Here is a 23546-nt window from a genome sequence, read left to right as displayed (position 1 = left end):
TTGAGATAATTTACATTTTTATTGGCCCTTTCTTTACATACATCTCCAAATATTTCCACAATTTCACAAAGTAGTTATCCATTTCCCCATATAAATGGGATAGAATTCCCTTAACAAGGTTTTAAATTAGGAATTAGTCTACCTGGGCAAACCAGAAAATTATAACCCAACTGAACAGAAAAATGGCTCCAGTTTATTCATATATATATATATATGTTATATTTCTAAAGATTCCTATTTCAGAGGCCAAAAAGTGCTACCATTTGATATGTAAAGCACTATCTGTTAGCTGGGAGGGGAAAAGTGAGGCAATGACATGGCAAAGCAATTCCTTACAAAGAGCTGATGATCTTCAGTTTAATTTATATAAAAGCTAGGATTTTAACATCTTATTAGTATGAATTAATGCATTTACACCCAGTTTTCTAGCTCACAAGGATGAAGAACTTATGTCTCCTTGGATACAAATCTGTGGTTTTAAAGATTCTGATAAATTTAAAGCAATAAATCATCCTATTCTGAGGGTTGAAAGGACATATGCCGAGCTCTTCCATGAGCAGTTATGTCAAAGTACCAAATAGCACATAATTTTCCCACTAGTGACTCAAATACATTTGTCACCATGGTAGATGGAGATTTGCTTGCAACTAAACAGGCTAAAAATATTATTTTCTTCCTCCTGGTTCTCTGTCTCAGAGAGGGGAGAACACCCTATAGAGGCTACGCGGGGTTAATCCCATGGCTCACCACACATTGGTTGAAAAGGCATGGACAAGAATTCCCTTCAGAGGCAGGTATTGGATGTAATCTTCAGATCACAAAGTCTTTAAAAATTTGTTGCTAGAAGCCAGGAGAGTTTGCCAGATAAAGCATCTGGGGGCTTTTGTGGTTTTTGTTTTGGTTTTTTGTTTTTTGGGGTTTTTTTTTGCACTTCTCTTCCTTAAAACACCTGCCGCTCCTGAAGCTGAGATAGTGAGATAGCTGAACCTTGGCACGACCCTTCCTAGCCATCCTCATGTGGTTGCTTTTGTGATAAAAAAGCACCAAAAATGAGTTGTTGCTGGAATTAAAAAAAGTCTGTGCTTATTGGCAATAATACGTTGCACCAAATGCACACAGAACACTTCATCTGAGGATCTAAGTGTTTTGCAAACATTAATTAAGCTCTGCTCTGCTAATATGATTCACAGAATGCCATTATCACACCCAAGGGATGCAGGAAAGAGAGCCATTGAAGCAAAGTATAGGGAAGCAAGCCCTTGAAAGCACAATGACTCCATTACAGTTCACATCAACCTACAGGACAAAGAAAGTAAAGTCAAGGATTACTCAGAACAGAGCAGTTGATTTTTATGTGATTTATGAAGCATATATACTTTTTAAAAGTACTGGTTTCTTCTGACCTTTCTTTCTTTTCTTGTCACTTGTAGGATTATATATTATTAGCATTTCCCAGTCCTACTATTATTTCTGTATATTGTTATCTTCCTAACCTTGAATACATTCACGTTTCTTTTCAAATCTGCTAGTCTTGACCTTCCAATCATTTGACCTTTGAGTATCACATTTCCTCCTAACACCCTATACCTCAAATTCTTTCACTTGACATTTCCCTCCAGAAGTCAGAGAACATTTTTCCTTTCTCAACCTTTACCACATTTTTCAATACTGCACTGATCATTCCTGACTCCCTGGGGAGCAAATCATTTCCTATTGCTAGGAACAGAGAGTAAATAGACATAGTGGATCTTGGGAGCAAAGAGCAGTAAGCATTCATTGTTCATTCCTACTCCCTTTCGTCTCATCTCCATTACAACAGAAACACACTGAAGAATGTGTCTTGAGTTGTTCAATAACTGGTATGTTCTGTGTTGTGATAGGTCTTTATAGCATCAGTCATGTTATCAACAAGAAGCCAGAATGACTGAGAGCCTCTCTGGATTGCCTGTACACCAACATTCACAGTGTGCAGACATGAGGACAGAAGTCTGCACGAAGCTGGCAGGGCTACGATCTCACTGGGACCATGGAGACATGGTGGGGTAGCTCACACAACTCAGCTGCTGAAATGAGTGGAGGATGGTAAGGGCATGATGGTAAGGAGGTGGAGTTGCCCTTGATGCGAGAGCAATGCAGGGGTTGGATAAGAGCTCTGCCTGGGGATGAATGATAAACCAGCTGGCAGATTACAGGTCAGAATCGCTGGGCAGACCAAAACTGGTAGTGCTGCAGTGATTGTTTGCTATCAACCACCTGATTCAAAGTATTAGATATTTGTGGAGTTCTCCAGACAACTACAAAAGCCTCTGTAATGCACAGGCCCTGGTGCTCATGCAGACTTTGATCACCCCAATATGTGGTGGAGGTGCAGAGCACAAGAGATTGAGGATGTTTCAGGAGTGCATTAATGATGATTTTCTGATACTACTCATCAAGCAGACAACAAGGGGAAATGCTCTGCTGGACTTCATACTTACAAAGAAAAAAAATAATCAGGGCTGTTGTGATTTAACCACGACCAGGTATCTCAGCCCCATACAGCCTCTCATTCACTATCCCTGCAGAGGGATGAGGGAGAGAATTAGAAGAGCAGCAAACGTAAGAAAAATCATAGGTTGAGATAAAAACAGGGTTGAGATAAAAATTAGTAAAAGCAATTGTTTACTAAGTCCCTTAGCAACAGAAACTCCCTGGAAAACTCCTTCCCAGTTTTACTGCTGAGAACAATGTCATATGCTATGGAATATCTCTCTAGTCAGTTGGGGTCAGCTATCCTACCTGTGTGCTGTCCCAGCCTCTTGTCCATCTCCAGCCCTCTCACTGCAGCAGGCAGAGTGAGAAATGGAGAAGGCCTTGATACTATTTCAGCACTGTTCAGCAACAGTGAAAACATTGGCATGTAATCAGCATCACCTCGGACACCAACCCAAAACACACCACCCTACAGTCTGCCATAAAGAAAATCAGCTACGTGCCCGCCAAACCCAGTACAGGGGGTATGAAGCCTGGAAGCAATCCTGAGGTGTGGAGTTCAAGATCCAGAAAGGAGGAAACAAAGCACATAGCAAGAATCTGTACTCCAGGAAAGATTACTTTTGGTTCCCTTACGGGCCTGTTTGGAGGAGCCACATGGAGTACAGTTCTGAAGAAAAGAGGTGTTCATAGCAACTGTTTGATTTTTGTTCAAGGATCACCTCTCCAAGCTCAATAATTGTCTATCTCAATGTGCAAAAACTCATCTATCAAAAAGGAAAAAAATCAAGGGATGACAGCAGGGACAAGTGATCCAAAATAAATACAGAGACACTGTCCAAGTGTGTAGTGATGGAGTTAGGTACATCAAAGCCCATCTGAAGCTGAACCCAGTGAGGGACACAAAAGGCAATAAAAAAAGTCTTCTACAGGCACATCAGCAACTTAAGGAAGACATGGGTCAGTGTGTACCTGCTGAATGGGGAACACAGTCTATGGTGGCAGAAACAAAGATAAGGCTGAGGTACTCAATGCCTTCTACACTTTGGTCCTTACTAGCAAAATCTGCCTTTCAGAAATCTCAGCTTCTTGAAATCATCAGAAAAGTCTAGAGCAGGGAAGACAGTGTCAATAGAGAAGGAATGTACCTACAAGTGCTGAGAAGGCTGGTTCAATGTCATTGTGAGACCACAAACAATGATCTTTGAAAGGTCATAGTGACTGAAGGTTTCTGAGGACTGGAAGACAGTAAGTGTCATCTTCCAGAAGGGCAAGGAGGAAGATCTTAGAAACTACAGGTCAATTGATCTCACCTCAAATCCTGGCAAGGTGATGCACCAAATGATCCTGGAAGATATTTCCAAGCCCATAAAGGAGAGGAAGGTGATGAGTCAGCACAAACTTACAGAGCAGGAATCATATGTGAACAGCCTAATAGCCTTTCACAACAAAGTGATAAGCTCTGCAGGTGAGAAGAGAGTAGTGGATGTCGTTTATCTTTAGTTTTGTAAAGTTTTTGACAGTCTCACATAACTTTCTTACAGATACACTGACAAAACAGACTAGATAAACGGATAATAAAGTGGATTAAAAACTGGTTAAACTGCCAGGCGCAGACTGGTTGTTGCAGTCAGCAGCACAATGCCCAGTTGAAGGCCAGTTACTAATGTTATATCTCTGAGGTGCATACTAGGGGCCAGTACTGTTTACCATTTTCATTAAAGAACTGAAAGGTGGAACAGAGCATGCCAACAGCAAGCTTGCAGATAATAAATATCAGGGAGGAGTGGCTGATACACCAGGCGGCTATGTTGCCATTCCAAGGGACCTACCTCAACAGCCTAGAGAAATGAGACAACAGAAACCTTGTGAAGTACAGGGAAGTCAAATCTCAAGTCAGATATTTGGGGAAAAATAACCCCATATACCAGCACAGGCTTGGAGGGGCAACTGGAAGGAAAGCAGCTCTGCAGAGAAGGGCAGGGGATCCTGGTGGACGAGAAATTGAACTTGAGTCACCACTGTACCCTTAAAACATTCATGGTGCACTAGGTAGAGCCATGCCAGCACCTAGAGATACTTCCACTGTTGATATACATTGTAGATGCTGTCACCAACCCTGCACTCCACAGTACAAAGAAGAGATGGACAAACTGGAGCAAATCCAGTGCAGAGGCATTGTGGAGTCTCCATCTGTGGAGACATACAAAACCAAACTGAACAACCTGCTGTAGGTAACCCTGTGTTCAGCAGGGGTGTTAGATTAGACAGTCTCCAGTGGTTCCTTCTGATCCTAAAGGTTCTGTGCTTCTGTGATCCATGTTCTGGTAACCAAATAAGATGAAAATAAAATGTTTTTTAAAAAAGGAAACTGACTGTTTCTCAGTATGTTTCAAATTCAACATACAGCAAGAGCTCAGAGATTGTTAGACATTCTCATACGGTAACTGCAATCCACCAGCAGGTTAAGCCATCAGACATCTTACCCACAAAAGGTCAGAACACTTTTGAAACACTAGGTGAGCTCACTGAGCACGTTGAATTCCAATTAAGTCAAGCTGCAAGACTTTGAAAACTGGAAATACAAACTATAGAAACAGGGACTATAGCAAAGTCCTTATGTTAATGTCATCAGCTAATGGACAGAAATGACAGGGAAGCTTGAGCATTCCTCTCTCCTATTTGTGTGTACTTCATTAATATATAGAGGTTTTTAGACTAACTACCAACACAGATGTGAAATACACAGAGAGCACTATTGAAAGTCTTTTTGATGGTTTTGTACCACTTATGCTTTACATCCTCAGTACTTTTGTGCCTTTTCCATTCCCCCATCATGTCACTACGAAAGTCCCTGTTTAAGATAAAGGAAGGTGAAACCTGCTTTTTATATTATACTCTTTTCTGGCTTTTCATTTTACTTTCTGTTCACTTCCCCCTACTCCCTCCCCGAATAGGTTAGAGCATTCTGAAAGACAGAAGAGAGTTTAATGTAGCTTTGAAAATCAACGTTTCTCTTTGCAAAGGAAAATGCTTAGCTCTCAGAAGAGTTTTATCCCTTAATCTGGTGAATTCAGAACAGTACTTTTAATTAACAGAAGCTTAACATTCATTCAACCCCTTGCAATAAGCCAGTCACTATTGCATTTATGTTACAGAACAATTGAACTGTCAAATTAAAAGTCACAAAACAAATAAGTGACAATAAGAACTAGATTTCAACTTCTGAAGTTTAACTAAATGTGTTATCTATTTATATTCATTAGAGCAAAGATCTAAAGGCACTACCTTTGCCAATACTCACCTTTGAAGGGCCAGAAGACAAAAGAAATCTTTCACTTCAAAGTGACAATAGACAAAACAACAGAATTTTTCACTTGAAAAGTTCATTGCTCTAAGGTATTAGTGGGAATTTATAGGGATACTTAGCCATATATTTATTTTATACATACATTTGTGTGTATATATATATAAAATACATACACGCACATTAGATGGAGTTCAAAGTAGACAATGGCAATTTTTTTTAAGGAAGCTTTTGGAGTTTGGTTTCTTTTTGTTCCTGTCATGTTACTGTGAAGATTGCCATGTTAGGCAGTAGCTATTTCATCTAGACTAAACCTGGTTGATCTGCTCAGGGTTAAGTCCTATCAGGTACAGCTCACAAACCATACAAAGCACAGCCAGCAGCAGCCTAGGCAAAGTGATCAAATGCTAAGCTGGAATGCACTGGGAAACCTCAGCTGGGACTGCTTTATCTGGCTCCTCAAACAGAAAAGAACAAGGTCCTGCCAATTCATTAAAAGCAGCTTTGAAAGACCTGTATTTTTGTCAAGTATGTCCAGAGCAGCCAACACCACATAAGATGAAGAGAGCTGTGTAAAGAAAGGTTCATGAAGTAAACTTCTTCCCAGTTGTGAGCAAGGCATTACTGCTATGTGTTATCACTGAAAAAAAACCCAGAAATAAACACCACTCTACCTCATTTTCACTTAAAGACTTGCAATAGTACAGAATATATGTAATAGTAAATTATAATCTTATCTTACACTGTGAGACTGCACTTTCTGTCTTCATATACAAGAAATGTTTCCTGTGTATTTCTACAATCCAGTTCTACAGTGTTGCAGAAAGAAAGGGTAAATAAAGATTCAGTAATTAAGGTTAAAGTTGCACTTCCAGCAGGACTTAGCAAGAATTTGTTGATTTCAGCTGACCATATGGGGGGGGGTAGAAGTGAATAGAAATATTAGTACTAATCTTATTGGAAAACACTTTATTTGGAAGAAATTCCCAAGCTAAATTACATAAGCTATAATTTCAAGACAGCAAGTTGATGGAGTGTTTCCAATTTACAGGATAATATTTTAAACCAACTTAAAAATGATAGGCATTGGTAAATCTTTCTGGTGTCTATACCAGTAAACTATAAAAATTCAAGGATACTTCCAACTACAGTTTCACAATCCAACAGTATTTTCCTGAAAAGTAATATCAAAGTGACCTTTGAATTCCTGCCATTTCTATTATTCTCTCTCCCCCAAATTCTTCATTGCTCCAATTACACTCTACAGCAGAGTACTGATCAAAGCAGTGTCTCTTACTGCTACAATCTTCTTTTCTTATCTAGAAAAGCATCTATAGGTAGGACACAGAGATTTCCCTAAGTCTTCCGCAGGCAAATTATGAATGTGCTATATCATGAGCACAGCACTAAAACAGTCATTCACCAGCGCAAGGCCCTGAAGAAAAAAAAGAGGAAATAGCTAATGGTTTAGCAGGGTTCAGGCTGCATTTAAAGTGAGGGAACTATCTGTTTAATTTCCAAGCCTTTCTGTTCAAATGAATGTTTGACTTCTCCCGGGCAGGGAAAAGAGTAAAAAGTAAAAGGTTTTTTTCACAAACAGCTAAGAAATGGAGCCGCCTGCCTAGTTTATGTAATTCTTTGCAGAGAAGTCATCCTCTAATGTGCATACTAATTTTCCCTTGTGAAAAGGAGCAGCAATAATAACCAACAAGTTGAACGTTAGCATATTTGCGACCTAACTGTCAAATCAAAATGTGTGAATTACAGTGCTGCTTTCTCCCCTGATGTTCGAAATCTAACATATGCTGGCTTACACAGTGCTTGGAGATGGAGAGTGTCTTTAAAGACATGGAAAACATACACCCTCTTCTCCCTCCGGAACAAAAGAAAATTAATGTTTGGTTGTAATGCAACAAAAAAAATCAATCATAGCTCTTTGATGATAGGTTTGTCTGAGCTCCCCTGGAAAATAGGACACTTGAGAATACTTAACTACAGTAGACACAAATCTAAAATAGCCTTTGCAGTTGCAGCAAATTAGTAGTTAGGAAAGCTGAATTATTTCCACACAAATCTCAGAACAGTTTGGTTCCACAGGAATACTGAAAGATTTGGCAGAAGCCAAAAAAGACAGCAGATAATCATCTGAACCAAGAGACACCACCATAATCTACAGATGTGTATGGCAAGTAGGCAGTACGGGGCAAATATTCTTCCCGATTTTGGCAAAAGACATGTCTAAGAATCTGGATAAAGGACTGGATGTGTATGTGCTATTGGGGACCTTACACTTGATTTCAATAGCTCTAGATAAAAAGGGAAGCATGAGCAGCAGAACTGTTATTTCTGTTACACACCCAAAAACAAGGCATTGAAAAGTATACAGTCTTTAAGCTGTGAAAATGCCAGCTGGAGTTTCTGCTTTGGTTCAGCTCTCCTTCACAGGACTCCTGCAGGACCTTTATTTTTTAATTACAGAATCTCCAGATAATGCTTAAATTATTACCATTCAGTGTTACTAATGAGGCTCTGAACAGCAGGAGTCTTCTCAGAAACATGGAGGAGCCCCACTTGTTTTTTGTTTTAGTTTGCTTAAATGCTGAAGAATACATTACATCTCTCAATATGACTGATTCAAAAAGAGCAAAGTTAACTCTTACAAGAGAAATTAGTAACACAGCAGCTAATCATTGCCTTGCACAACTGGCCACACTATCAGTGTCTTTATCATATTTTCTACACACCTAATTCCAATCCCAACACTGGGCAAGTTCAAGTTGATTAGCAGATCATCACCAAATCCTACATGAGGCTGTGAAGTCTCTTTCCTGAGATCTAAATGACATCTAGAGCATTCTAGGGAATAAAGTAGTTGACATTATCAAAACTGATCATCTAATTGCTCTTCTACACTTTTTTATGCAAATTCCATTTTTCCTATCTTTAATAAAATTAAAGACTGGTAAATCTATAAAAGTGCCTTCACTGTTCCTATCAGCTATGCAAGTATATTATTCCTATTAGTTTCTTAATTCCCAGCTGCTATGCACACTGTCACAAATAACTTAGAGACCTCTCAGAAGAACTAATATGTTTCCTTTTACTCACACTACTTTGGGATGTTGAAGAACAATGATGCTATTTTTTTCTTTTCAGGAAAATAATTCAAGACTGCAATAACTAGAACTCCTTCAAGGCTTTTCCTTAATTTATATTGGCATGATTGGAAATTAGAGAATTTTCTCCCCTGCCTGCAGAGCCTCAACTAATATACTTGCTTATGGTTAATATTAGCAATGGCACCGAGTAGTTGCACTACAGCAGTTGGCTCAGACACGAGATCAGTAGCAATGCCCAGGAGCTCTGGTCAGACTTCCCTAACTGAAGTATTTCAGGCTCAACAAACCAAAATTCCAATAAAAAAATTCAGAACTTTCCAGAAAACCTGGGTTTGCTTGTAAGATGAGGAGATATATTGCCAACAGCAATGCAGCAGAGGTGTCCCAGACCTGATTTAGACGCTGGGGAATGTAGAGGTTACTGGAGGGCCTAGGCTGCACTGCAGAAACTCTTATTACACAAGACAAAAGTCAGATTCACTACAAAACATCATGCTGAGGGAGATGGTGGGACGGAGGGATGAGCCACTTACTGACAGAAATCAAGATCACTGATATACAACTACTTGTCTTATTTAGTTAGTCTACACCAGAAAACTTAAGAGGATGTATTCTTTTCTATTCAAAGTTTCTAAATTGAGTTTTTTGGGGTTTGTTTTTGTTTTTTTTTTTTTCATCTACATATTAATTTTAGAGGTTTTACTGTTTACAAATCATAGGTCATACATCAAAGCAGAAACTACACAATTTAAGCACCCCTATGGCTGAACAATTCAGCAATGCCTAGATGCATGAAAGCAAGGACTTTTTAAAGTGACAGGTATCTTATTAGAAAAAGTCCACATTCAGAAGCCCTTTGCTTGTTAGGTACTAGTGATACATTAACTTCATCAACTTTCATCAAAACTCAGGGTGTGTTTCTTATGTCTCTGCTGCTTCTTCTACCCAGAACAGAAATTAATCAAAGTCTCTGGCAATGTCAACTGCAATTATCCAGGTTGTTATATGCTCTAACCAGGCAACAGCAATCTAAAAAAAAAAGACACTTTAAACACCACAGGGTTTGGGGATTTTTTGGTTTGGGTATTGTTTTCAGGTTTTTGTTGGTTTGTTTGAGTTTTCTTTGGGTTTGGTGTGTGTTTTTTGTTGTTGCTTTTTTGTTTGGACTTTTTGTTTTGTTGGGGTTTTTTTTTAGATATTTAGGGTAGTTATCTATCTTGGAGTGTTCCTGGTAGATAACCTTTTATCTCCAGTGGTATATCAGATGTTATTTCTGATGTTTTATTTATCTAATATTATTTAAAATTGCTACAAAAAGATTTATACAAAATATAGGCTGAGCAGAAAGCATAATGGACTTTTTTTTTTTTCCCACAAAGTAGTGTTTCCATTCACAATCCTTATTAGGATTTTGTAGCTACACCTTAAAAATGGGTGTATTTCACAAAAGCAGGAATAAGGGAGGGAAAAAAGAAACAAGAGCTGCAATTACATAGTCTGTGTCCAAACTTCCCTTATAAAAACCTTATCCCTTCAATCATTCTTCCAGACTCCTGCATTTCAGAGTACAAACAACAAATGGCATCCTGTTTCTCCTGTCCCCAGCCTCTTTCTTCATCCAAATACATATTCACATGCCTTCACCCCCAACTGTCACATACAATTTCTGGAATATTTCTCTATTGCTAAGAGTCCCCTGTATAAAACCAGCAAGAAAAACTGGAGAGTAGCCGAGTATTATACAGAACAAACACGAAATCCAACACGAGGTTCAGAAATCACTTCCAGGTTATGACCAGCACTAGCTGAAAGATAAGGCCTCTTAGAATACAGACAAAATGTGGCATTTGGAACTCAACTATTTAACTTCCTCTTCCAAACACTGGGGAATAGGTGATAATTTTAAATAAAGAAGTAGAAGAGAAAGGATTAAAGCAGACAAGTACTGCAGCATTAAGCTGACAGAAAATTCAGCTAAACTTCTCTTCAAATAAAGGTACCTTCATTGAATAAAGAAATATTTTCCACTATATAGCTATGTTTGTGGATACTTAGCACATCCTTATAGGGCATTCAAAATAACAGGAAGTATTGGGAGACCTTTCTGAAACTGCTCCACAACTGACTTAATCGGGAGCACTCTGTGCCTAGGAACAGCTAAATGCCCAAAGGACCTTAGAGGAGATTACCTCTCACATTTCAACCCCATTCCACATTCTCCATCTCACTGAGGGCAAGCAGGGTGCTATAGAATTTCACAAGTGATGCCATCACCCAGTGGAGTTGGAAAACTATAATTTAAAAGCCTAGTTTTGACAGGGTAAGGCAAGACTTTGATTCAATAGTAATTAAAAGCAGTTCATCGGGGGGGGGGGAGGGGAAACAACAACAAATCAAACCCTGACTTCAGTGACCGCATACCAACTTGCTAAAGCTGTTAATTAACCAAAGCTCAGTAACGTCCTATGGGATTAGAATGCTCTGTGTTCCACTTGCTTGGGTGCCAAGTCTTGCAGTAAAATAAGACATTCAATATAAGCTATGCTATAATAGCTCAATCAAAATTTGCAGAAAAAAATTAACAGCAGGTCCCCAATAGAAAGGCATTTAGCTGTCTGATGATGCCGAGCTGATTTAGGCTTTGCCAACCTATATGATTTTCCCACTGATAAACAGTTAATACTGTTTAATCAAGAACACTAAGGACAAACTGAAGTGAAAGTAGTGACCAACTCACACACATCAAGTTATTGCTTCTGAAGTGGGCTGTAGACAACTACAGCTGAAAATAATTTATATACAGATTCAATTATCAATACCCTTTCTTTTTATCCAGGAAAATATAATTTATTTTGCACTCTAGGTTCTCTAAACATGACTCACATTGATCCCATGGTCCACCCTGCATTGTCACTCACTCATTTACCTCACTACAATCTTGTCACCTCCACATAGGTGGGATTTTTAGTTTACAAGAGAAGCCACTTTTAAAAAGCTCCTCTTGAGCTTCTTCCTTCTCAGAGCCACTACAAGTTAAAAGGAATATTAAACAACAACAAAGACGTTTGGGTTTTTTGGTAGAGAGCCACAGGCTCTCAAACTAATCCTCGTGCTCAAAATCACAAGGCTACACATTATTCCAGCAGTCACTTGGAAAGGCTTTTCAGCTTGTTCAGGGGGAAGAAAAAAAAAAGCAACCCACGAAACCAAAATCCCAAATCTTCAAAATGTTAAGCAACTTACTCAGAAAGGCTCTTTCCAGCAAAGGCAGTAAGACTCAGGATTTCTAAGCCTAACTGTAGCACCTTGGTTGCCAAACAACTGCCTCCACCTTTCCCTTCCCAGTAATATTGCTGTCAAGCTTTAATAATAGCATGAAACAAAGAAATGTTGGCCAGAATCTTAAGCAAAACAAAGAAAATTTATCTCAAGATAAATAAAAAAAAAAATAAATAAAATCAAAGTTTTTATACTTGGGGAACAGTCTAAGATTAACACTACATAACACTTTCACTAACACAGTTTCACTTTTCAAAATGGAAGTCAGATTTATTCAACATTAAGTGTAACAACACATCAGAAATCAATAAAATCAATTTCCACTTATAAAATAAAGCAAAGTAACATGAATAAACACAGGAAAATACTGTCTGAGACTCTCCAAGCAGGACATTTCTCATACGACTCACAGAAAAGAAAAAAAATATTTTTATATGCAAACAGACTCAATTCCCAAAAACTCAGTTTTTTCCAGTTGTAAAGCAATATATAGCTAATGGGAGGTAAACTAGAAAAAGGAATGAAATGCATCATGCTGTACAACACCAAAGAAATACTCCAAATGCATTTGTGTACAGCATTAACAACATGCAGTAAATGAGGTTAAAAGCAAGTACAGTGTATATATTAGAGACAGAAACTAGTCAGTCTGAGGGTTTTGTTTCTTATTTTAGTTCAACTAATGAAAACAAACAGAAGCCAAGAGCAAGCAGAGGAAGAGTAGAACCTGCATGGAGAACATCTCTTCCTCGAACAGTAGAGCATCTTAGGATTCAAATTGTGCATATATTTACTTGTCTTGGTCCTCTTCTTGCTATGTCATTGAAACACACCCAGATCCAATGACAGGCTTTATGCAAGTATCTACATTTTTATAAAGCAGTAGTTAAACAAAACAATGCAAGTCATTCAAGTTCTGTTAATCTTTTAAGTCAGGCATTAATATGCTGAACACTCACTACAACTCAATGTTATTTAAATTAAAAATAAAAACAAGGCAAGACATCTCCCAAATAGCCTTGCTGAAGACTAGGGTATTTTAATTACGTTTGTTGCTTGGAGGAGAGCAATGTGAAAATACACATGCTACCCAATTCATTTCATTAAGGATTACTTAAATAGTACTTTTCGACAAACAGCTGGGATTTTTGCTTGGTTCTAGGTTCTATTCAGTTCACAGCCTGACAGATTTCTCTTGCCAGTCTTTTTTTTTTTTTCCCCCACAGCAATTTTTTAAAACAAACCCCCAAGATCTCCTATAGCTTTTGTCAGCTATTGATAAGCAAGCAAGCATAGCGCACATGCAAGTTATTAGAATTAGAGAGTCAAATATAATTAACTACAAAGTTCCAAGCAGTAAGTACATCTACATTCCCCTGGGGAGACTCCATCTTAGTGGGAGACGGATTTGAAAGCTGATAAAGAACACAGGTTACCTGGGTCACTTCAGAAGTTCTCTGCCTTCTATCTAAAGACTTACAGGAATCCATTCTACCACTAAGAAGTTAGTACAAATATTCAAGATTGTAATTAATTTCTGTAAGAATGGAGGGATGACTGATAACTGAAGACTGACTTTTGTAGGGCTGGACATACTGACCTTAATTTTAAATAAATTCAAGTCTGAAAATAATTGTGCAGCATTAACTTTAGACATATATAAACAATCAAAGGATAATTTAAGAAAGACAAATTTACCATTCATTCACAAATTGCACCAGTCAATGCTCTACCTAGTTTAACGAAAGCACAGCAGTGTTTTCATAATATCCAACCATGATTTAGTCTTTAAAAGACAACCATTTAGCATTTATCTATTAGTAATTCCCAACTGAAAAAAAAATTATAGTACTCCAAACAACTATCAGTACCTCTTTATTTTTTTAACAGTAGAGAGATCACAAAGAACTGAGTTGAATTAAAGTAAAAGGAATGTGAAGGAAAAAGTTCTAATTTAGATGTCTTTAGCACATGTTAAAACAAAATTGACATTAAGACATGCTACTGAAATTTATCTGAAGCTGCTCTGAGGTCTGGCAATCACCTAAGTTAGTGCTGTAACTACCAAACTTAATGCTAGGTCAAAAATAGAATAGAAATTAGAAATACAAAAGGTAATGCCCTGAAGAGTACACCTAAAGAAGAAAGTGGGGTTTTTTTCTTAGATAAAGAGTTACTGATCTGAAAGGTTGAGATTGAGTGTACCTTTTACCTCCAGCAATCTAAGTTGTGAGTGTTCCTCAGTCTTCTCACTTAGGAGCAGATGAAATACCTCAACTCTTTTTCATCCTCTGCAATGAGCAAGAGGAATTTCTTTCTACCTTGCTCAAATGTGCTTTCCCTAACATCTAAACGGAGAACAACCTTCCAACTTTCATTTCAGTGGAGCATTAAATACACAGAACACACACACGCATAAAATTTGGTAAACTTGAGATTCAAAGTTGCAGAGAAAATTAAAAGGTAACAGAAATCTACTGTGTTTCTGAACACCTGAAGTGGACTTGTGAGTACTGCCATCTTGCTTAAGCAATGTCAGATGGAAGAGCACCTAGGAATAATAGTTTAAAGGTTAATACTGTTACCATTGTTACCATTGGTGCATTCTGTTTATGCAACAGAGGACTAAGTGGAGTGTCAGATAAACACCATCTGTACTGGGCTGGAAACCAAACACATGTATGACACCTTTGAACAGCTACTGAAGCCTCAAAGAATGGTTACCCAAACATTTACACACTGCCAGTCAAACGCTACAGGCAAAAGCCTTTTTTTGGTTATTAGTTATCCCAACATCTCTGCCACTGATAGAAAATTTTAGCAGCACTAGAATGAAATAGCCATGGTGGGCTTAACCAATAGTCAATGAAGATGCAACATCCAGGATTAAAATGCCTACAAGCAGTTTAGAGCAGTGTTTCAAACATGATAGCAAGGCACCCACACACCCCTTTAGTGAGAGCAACTGGAACAGATTAGAAAAGTGTGTTCACCCTACTTAACATATTGTACAAGGAGATAAGCAAATAGACAAGAGGTCCAAGAACTAGTAATTCCTCTATTTGATTTTAAAAAAAATGTATTTTATTACATTCACTACTGCTTGTAAATATGCTTTTAAGTAAATAAAAAACAAATATTTCTTTGTATACATTATGTAAGGTAGTAATTCCTCTCCAGCAATGTATCTTGGAAATGGAATGAAATTATCCTGAAGCTCTAAAAGTTGGTGGTATGGGAAATGCTAATTAGCTCATTTCCCTCCTGTGCATGCCATGTTCCTATATATTGGGAGGTAAAAGGGCAAAATCTTGAAAGCTTTAATTTCTAATTAATGTTATCTTTTTAGACAATCAGTCACAAATTAATGCCTAACTCCAGTTGGCATCCAGAAATATCATAAGAAAACTGAAGTCACATATTCTTGGCTTCAGCATCTTCAAGGCTTCCAAAAGAGGAACTGTATTCTTACTATAACAGTACTATCTAGACTATGATGGAGAATCTTCCCTCTTTCAGCAAATTGTCCATCAGGAAGTAAAGAGTAATCTGCTACGTAGGTACCAGTGGGGAAAGAAAAGTTGACATAGGCCCAGAACTGTCAATGATCTATTTTAAATTCATTCACTGAGTAGTGGGAAAAAAAATAAAATAAAACCAAACAATCAACTGTATCTTTAAGTCCACTGTAAACTGGTCAAAAGTTTCCCATGGCAACTACAAATGCCTTTCCTAAAAATCTTTATGCTTTTGGTAAACAATTGTCATACAGCTTTAGTAAGAACCGTGCAAAGGTTTTTTCTTCTCCCTCTTTGTATAGAGCCACACTCTCGACACTTCTTCATTTTACAGATAAAAGACTTAAAAGGTAACCTCTTCGGGGAGAAGCCTTTTAGGCAATTTCCACAAAGGGGCTCTGTCTTGACAAAGTACTCTAACAAAATATTGAAGAAAGCAAAGATCCTCAACTTTTGAAATACTGGAGAGTTTAAAATAAAACAGGGATTTTCGATATAAAAGCTAAACAAACAAACAAACAAACCACCCAAAACAAAACAAAAAAGTCTCTAATGACACTAGATGATTGTCTAGAATGACTGATGGGTCTTACAAAATGCTAGTGCTTGAACTCAAGACTCACTGACTGCCAGTGAGTTCAAGTTACACTGATTAGCAAATGGAGTCAGAACAGAGGATCTTTGAAGCACATTGTCTCACTTCTGATGTGTTGATACATGCCAGGTACTTCAATATCAGGACTGGATTTGACGTTTGCCAGTGAGGATCTACCTAAGAGTCAGTGCTCTCAACATCCCCGTACTAAAAGGACACTAACTGGTTCAAGACAAGAATTTCTGCATTAGCCACAGTAGGAGCAATGGAAGCCACTTACATTGCAGACAAATTCAGGCAGCAAGAAATGAAAGTGGTCTATTAAAATAATAAAAAATAAACCCAACTCAATTAAAATTAGTTTGTGCTCCAACATACAATACTCACCACTTCTGATTGTATTCATTTAAGCTTTTAGATATGTAATATTTATTAAGAAGCAGATATAAAATTAGAAGACAGCTGGTAATAAACTGAGTGTTGAGAGCAGTCTGTTCTCCAAAGGTTTGCCATTTTGAAGCCAAAATCTATCACTATGATATTCTCATCTGATTTGTTTGTACACCACCATATTTTTTTCTTGAAGATAGTTAAATTATTTATTTTAAAAAGATACTTAACACTTAAACTCACAACCAGTGATGAGTTCAACACCTCCTCCATTTAATTTTTTAGTTATACTTACTACAGAAAACTGAATTTTTCTGTTTAGGCTTCTCAGTATTTGAGTTTGCCTGACTTTGATATCTGAATTAAGAAGAGCTGACCTCCCACTCCTTGGTACCAGATTTTTTTTTTTTTTCATGTGTAAATATTTACTCTCCAGTATCTAAATGCCACTTCATCTTTCTGGTAATGATAGAGACAGAGTTCCTTAAACTTTACACCAAGATCTACTACTCAGCCCCAGATCTTAATTTAAACTCAATTATTGCTGTAGCCTTTTTCTGGTAGTAGCCTTCTCCATGCTGTCTGGGAGGCACAATAAGTTCCCTACTTCTATAAAAGTAATTTTTCCCTTTGCAGATGTTCAAGTGCTTCATCAGGCTTTTAACTAGAACTCTGAAGGCTTAGCATTGGAGTGGTTCTCTGGCACAAGTCTTTTTGCATTGCTGCTTTTCTTCTCTGCCATGTACAAGGTGTACAATCTTTGTTCAAAGGGACCATTGTTACCTTGTGATGACTTTTCTTTGAAGCTATGGCTGTTCAATCTGATGATTCAGAGAATAATGGAACAATATTATGCTCTCATTATTTTCTAGTCCCCCAATTTTTTCTTCTCCAGACTCTGCCAAACAGTTGATTCCTCCTATGCTTTTCCATATAGATGGCATACAATCATACTTTGTTAGACAGTACAATTCTGCATTCATTGTGTTCTCTTAAGGAATTAATCAATGTACCAAGAGTTTTAAGGTACTTGCACATGTAAGGTCTCCATCCTGTTTCATAACTGTCCTCTTCTAACCATTTCACTAACCACAGCAAATGTTTCTGTTAAAATCACCACCACTTCAAGGACAGAACTAACACATTGGTTATGTACAGTGGAACCTAAACAGAGAATGGTAGAAAAACACACATCACTTGATTTAGATTAGTTACAAGTTTTGAAGGCTCCGTACTAGAAAAAATTTAGGCATTCAGTGAATTAATTCTTTCATACAGTACATCACGTACATATTGGCAAGAAGTGAGGCCCTAATCACAGGTCCCCTGGCAATGGCACCTGCTACTGAGGCAACTTTAACACCCCTATGGAAGAGCTGAAATTGTTTAGTCATCACTGGGTAAATTGCTTGTGTTGACTAGAGCAGGGAATATTTCTTTGGAATGTGCCTCAAAAGAAATTCCTGCTCAGTATTAATATTTTCAAACTGAATAAAAGGCACTGTTGCTTAAGCAGTATATTTCTTGTCTCCAACTGTTTAAAAAAAAATAAAAAGATGTTTTTGAACAACTACTACCCTAAGAAGGCTTCTTTGTTACCTCACAGTCATTTCATCTCTCCCTATAAAAGCTTAACAAAAATTGCTTTTATCTGAAGCATGTCAAGTCTCACTTTTATATCTATCTTTATATCTGAAATTATGAGTTAGTATGACAGTATGCATTATAAAATTATACCATTTACTTCAGACGTGTCTGAACAGCTAGATCTTCAAACGATACAAAAATAAAGTGTATGAAATCTTACAAAAGGAGGACATTAAGACAATAATAGCTAATTCAAAAAATATAATAACTTATACACAGCAGTAAGCATAAGCAATGTAGCCTACGACAGCTTTCAATTAACAGGACCTCTGAAACATGTCTGAAACAAGCATCACCTAAAATTGGAACATTCCCAAGCAAAATAATGTTTCCAATTTATTATCTTTACCACAGTACAAACTTTCACAACCCAAACGTCCGTTGTCTCTCAGTCTGTAAACAAAAGCTACTATTTCCTCTCCTCACTTTAAGAGAGTGAATATTTTCAGTCTTCAGTCAAGTTTCACAACCATCACTTGCATAAGGAATCAAGAGCCTTTTCTCTTGATAAATTACTTTTTTTTTTGTCTTTCTTTTTTTTTGTCATACAGCCTGCAGTGAAGTAAAATCACAGTGAAAGTCCTGGGAAAAAAATGATCTTTACAGCAGGACTTGAACCATTCTAATAATAAATGCATCTAACAAAGCTTCCCATAATAAAAGCATGACATTTCCATTTCCAGAAATCAAGTCAATTAGAAATGCTAAATTCTACTTAAAAACCCCAAAAGATCTAAAAGTGAAAAGATTCATCTTCTCAGTCAAATACAAGGTCTTTCAGTTTCACTTGCAGAGACTGTTCCAGTCTGTAAAACAGTAGTGCAATTCATTTAGTTCTACTTCTTTTATTTTTGTTAAAGTCCGGTAGATAAATGTCCTAGGTCTATGGAAAGATAGGAAGATGCTCCAGTAAACAAGAAACTTTGGCAAGCCCAGGAAGGCTTACTAGTCCATTAAAGCTTAGGAGTCCAAAGTGGCTTAAAAATGGTTTATGAATAAACTTTAAAAAAAAAACAAACACCACTGAAAAAGACTAAAAAAAAAAGAAAGGAAATAAATAGGCAGAAATGAATGTAAACTGTCTGAACTTTTTAATGATTTCTCATTGACAGCTGGCACGACCATTACAGTCAGTTAAATATAGGTGACCTACAGAGCATTCCATTAGGGCATCCAGTCTGGAATGCTCAAATGGAATTACATTCCTAAAGGTGTAAAAAATAGAGTTCTCATAACATTACTATAGGTTTTCTTCTGCCCATCTCACTTACACTTCTTCTTAAAGAGGTTTTTTATTTTTGATGGCTTTTTATTTTTTTCACCATTTTGGTAGAGGTCCTGTGGGATGCTACTTATCCTGGGGACAGAAGCAGCTTCATGGCTGGGTTTACTATCGCTGCCGGTTGAAGAACACGAGGTGTGCCGAGGCTTTGGGACTGGGATCCCAGTTGAAAGCTGGTTCATGCTGCAGGACTTCTCCAGGATTCCATTATAAACTTTGCTTGCAGGACTAAAGATCATGCTCTTAGTTTCTGCCATGCCTACACAGTCAGGAGAGCCCCTAGAAATATCTGCAGTTAAAGAAGAGGAGTCTCCCGTAGATGATTCCTCCAATGAGAATTCTTCTGGGGATACTTTCTGAGGAGAAATTGTCTGGTACATCTCAAGACTTGCTGGAGGAGACTGCTTCCTTCCAATGGATGAATTTAAGGAGTCACATTCCGAACCGGTTTCCTGTACTTCCCTGAGTCAGAGCAAAGAGAAGAGGAAACATAATGGAACCATTTCCTTCATACAGTTAAAAAGGAAATTAATTCAGAATCAATAACCTTAGTCTAAAAGCACCACCCACACTTTTCCTTAGTAGTTAATTAAAGAAAAAAATGAAGTTAAATGTTAAGTTAAAACTTGCATTACATCATTTCATTATCTAAACTTAAGGTAATTAATTTGTGCAATCTTGCTTTTGTGGGCAGCAGCATCTGCCCAAAATCAGTCATTTGTATCTCACTTCAAAGAACAAAACTATCTTTCTGGCACATGAAGTCAGAAAAGTTATGAAATGAAAGAAGGAGATTTAAGCCTATCATATATAAAAAGTTTCTTCAGGACAAGTGTCCCTACCTTTCAACAAGCTCATTTGCTCCTTCCAAAAGGAATTTAACCTTTTCCTATGAGGCCATGTAACAAGAGTAGGTACACGCTCAACATGCTGTAAGAATTGTGTTACCATCCATCTTCTCTTCGCCCAGTAGCTGACACTGCTTTTGATCCTAGTTTCAGATGTAAAAGCCAGTAACATATTGTAATGGAGAATCAGGGTTAGTTCAGTGCACCCTGGATTGTAACATTACTTAACTGTATATGACAAGCTAGCTATTTACATACACATACCAGACAAGAACTCTCTGTTCCATGTAGACTATATTAGTTTATATTATCCTATAGATTACTTTAACTTTTGGCTTGGTTTAACCTTTAATTCTAAACTGTTAGTCTCAATAATCCTATCATCAGAGTTCCGAGTGCTGTTTGCTAATCTCCGTACCATTGTTTATCAGCAGAGAAGTAAATGGCTTCCTCCTCCTCTTCAGTTCGATAAAGAGCTGGGCAGCTCGACACAGAAAGGATGTCAGGGTCAGGGGAGTGCAAAGCGTGCTGAGACTGCGGAGATGATGGCACAACATTGCGTCTTGATCGACACAAGCTACTGCTTCTTGCCAGTGTGCTGCTGGGAGGTTTCACAATGGACCCTGAGGCAGAGAAAAAGCAACCCAAAACCCTCCAAGTTACACTGATGCTAACAACATCTACTCTGAAGACTAAACAGCAGGTATCTGCTTCAGTAGCAGTGATTTTTAAATGACTTTGACAGTGTTTGACTGTTTCAGAGCAAGAAAGACTGAACACCTATTACATTCTGCAGTTACATGCAGCAGCTAATCAAGGTGCAACTGCAGAGATTTTGTGTCGGCCAAATACTACAATAACTACAAACACCAAAGCTCTGGCTCATTATCCTCTCCCAAGGAAAAAAAATAGAAAAAAAAAAAGAGGAAGATTTTACTGAAACTCACAACCTCTTATACACTAAAAATAACAGTGTTGAAATTAGTATGTTACACAATGTCCTGTATTTTACTTGTGTGGTGATTTGGAATTTAAAAAAAAAAAAGTAAAAGTTTTGCAAATTAGGCATGCCTAACCAAACAACCAACTGAAATACACTATATTAGTTGAAAAGTAGGTTAGACATGGAAGACCAATTTCACTCATGTAACAGGATAGAAAATATATAATTCAACCTCATTTTAAGCTCAAGAATTTCCTTTTAGATAACACTTTCTTTTACCAGGCTAACTATGAATTTCCGGAAACAAAAATACTAAAAATGGGGGAAACAGCAACACAAGACTTGACCAGGAAAGTCCCAACAGGAAGTGACAAACTCAAACGTTCCTAATCCAATTCCTCCTTCAAAAGGTTATTACACAGCAATACTTGCATGGAAATAAAGCTGCAGACCTGTTTTCAGGCTAGCTGTTATGAGTCTCAGGATTTTCATACCCCTCCACAAACTGTGCCATAGAAGGCATCACTGCTTGTGTTACACACACCAGATTCTTACTGATGTTCAAAATGTTTAAAAAACACTACACCAAAAAAAAAAAAAAATCAACTATTTCTGTCTAGCCTGACAAAATATTTTTTTTTTTTGCAATACCAGGTTAGTATCAGCTAAGTTCTAGATTCACTTCCTAGAATTTCAGAACAGGTTGTCACTCCATTTTAGTACAGGAAATCACTACTTTCAGAAAACAGCAAGTAACTGCACCTTTGCCAACACATAAATTTATTTCCATTCCTGAGTAGAAAAGAAAGGTTTATAAGCCCCACCATGAGAGTTGTCATGTAACTCAAACTTTTCATTTTACTTTTGATGAACTCCCTACTGACCTTAAAAGCAGGTGTTAGGAGCTCAGAAATCATCTTGTGTCATTATAAAAGTACTCCTAAAAGAGCAAGTGTGAGCTAAGAATAAGAATCCCTTTAGTAAATTTGTCCAGGTAAATCAGATGCCATCCTACTCACTGATATAAAAAAACCCCAAGATTGCACCATCAGTAAATTTTGAGAGAAGTTACAAGCATTTTCATTCCTTGTAGGTGTATATACCCAGGAATATGAAGGGTTCAGCTACGACAATTTAACATCTAGAATTTTCTAGTGCATATGAAACTCATTAAATCCAGGAACCAGCTGAATCCTAGTCAGTCCATGGAAAAGTAGAAGTTTCACTATCACCCTCCTGTAAGTACTTTGTTCCAGTGTCCTATATCTATTTCTTATCGCCTTTTGTTCTTCAGCCTGAAATCGATCAAACCACTCTATTACCTGACACCATTTCAGCCTATGAACCCAATTGCCCTGGCACAAAGAGGCCTGTCCGACAGACTTCAAATTTTGTCAATCTTATGAGATCAAAGGGCAGGGGGGTAAGTTAACAGCCCAGTTCATTTTAGATCCAGAGACTGTAATAGTCTCACTCTTAACTGACCTTCTGCATGCTGCATTTTTCCTGAAGCCTCATGAGCATGACAAGCCATTTTGCTTCTGTCCTTCCTTGCATGCATTTGATATTTTTCTCTCAAGGATGGGAGTAACTCAGCAGTTACCAAACTAACCTACAATAATTTGACTCCAGAACTGGTTTCAAAAACAAAACACTTAGCATATTTTCCCTCTCCTTCCCCACTCCCAAGTGTTTACAGGTTTTTTTACTGAGTAGAAATTTTAAAAGCTAGTAAATTAAGGATAAACTACTTCCTTCATCTGACCACTTTAACAACATCAGGCTCTTGGGCCTTACTAAAATTAAAGCTTTTGTAGTGTTATTAAGATTCAGGTAACTTTCATCACTGACAGAAATACTGCCAAATGAACTGACCTTTAACAACCAGAAATTAAACCATAACAGAAAAAGCATACAGTAAAGTTTCAGCTAAGTATGCTCTTACAAACTGCAGTCCTTCTCTAATTGTAGTTGCTCTGACCCAACTGCACTGCAAAGTGGTGACCTTAGGCTATTTTAAAATACAGTTTGAACTTCTTCTGAGAATCCCAGCCCTGGAAGAAAAGTGTCCACATATGGTAGTTTTTTTCCCTACTTATTCCTCAGCTTGATATTGCTTGTTTGAATAGCTACATGGGAGCTCATC

At 37.6% G+C, this 23546-nt stretch overlaps 1 protein-coding gene across 5 annotated transcripts in view; it reads right to left on the bottom strand.

Moving 5' to 3' along the window:
- Positions 1-23546, bottom strand: part of STIM2 (stromal interaction molecule 2) — an 82691-nt gene continuing 59145 nt past the window's right edge. For 4 of the 5 annotated variants that reach the window (XM_050337690.1, XM_050337691.1, XM_050337692.1 and 1 more), the window contains exons 11-12: positions 20876-21080; positions 1-20071 (exon numbers count right to left, since the gene is read on the bottom strand). In XM_050337690.1, coding sequence (XP_050193647.1) covers positions 19591-20071; positions 20876-21080 — 686 coding nt within the window. In that variant the 3' untranslated portion in view covers positions 1-19590. Of the gene's footprint in view, positions 20072-20451; positions 20601-20875; positions 21081-23546 lie in introns of all 5 variants that reach the window. The other variant, XM_050337694.1, reaches the window with a different exon arrangement.

Source organism: Myiozetetes cayanensis, unplaced genomic scaffold, assembly GCF_022539395.1.
Source record: "Myiozetetes cayanensis isolate MyiCay16 unplaced genomic scaffold, myiCay2020 scf7, whole genome shotgun sequence".
Taxonomy (NCBI): Eukaryota; Metazoa; Chordata; class Aves; order Passeriformes; family Tyrannidae; genus Myiozetetes; species Myiozetetes cayanensis.
Note: the sequence above shows the minus strand (reverse complement) of the source record. Positions and strands in the feature narration are given on the sequence as shown.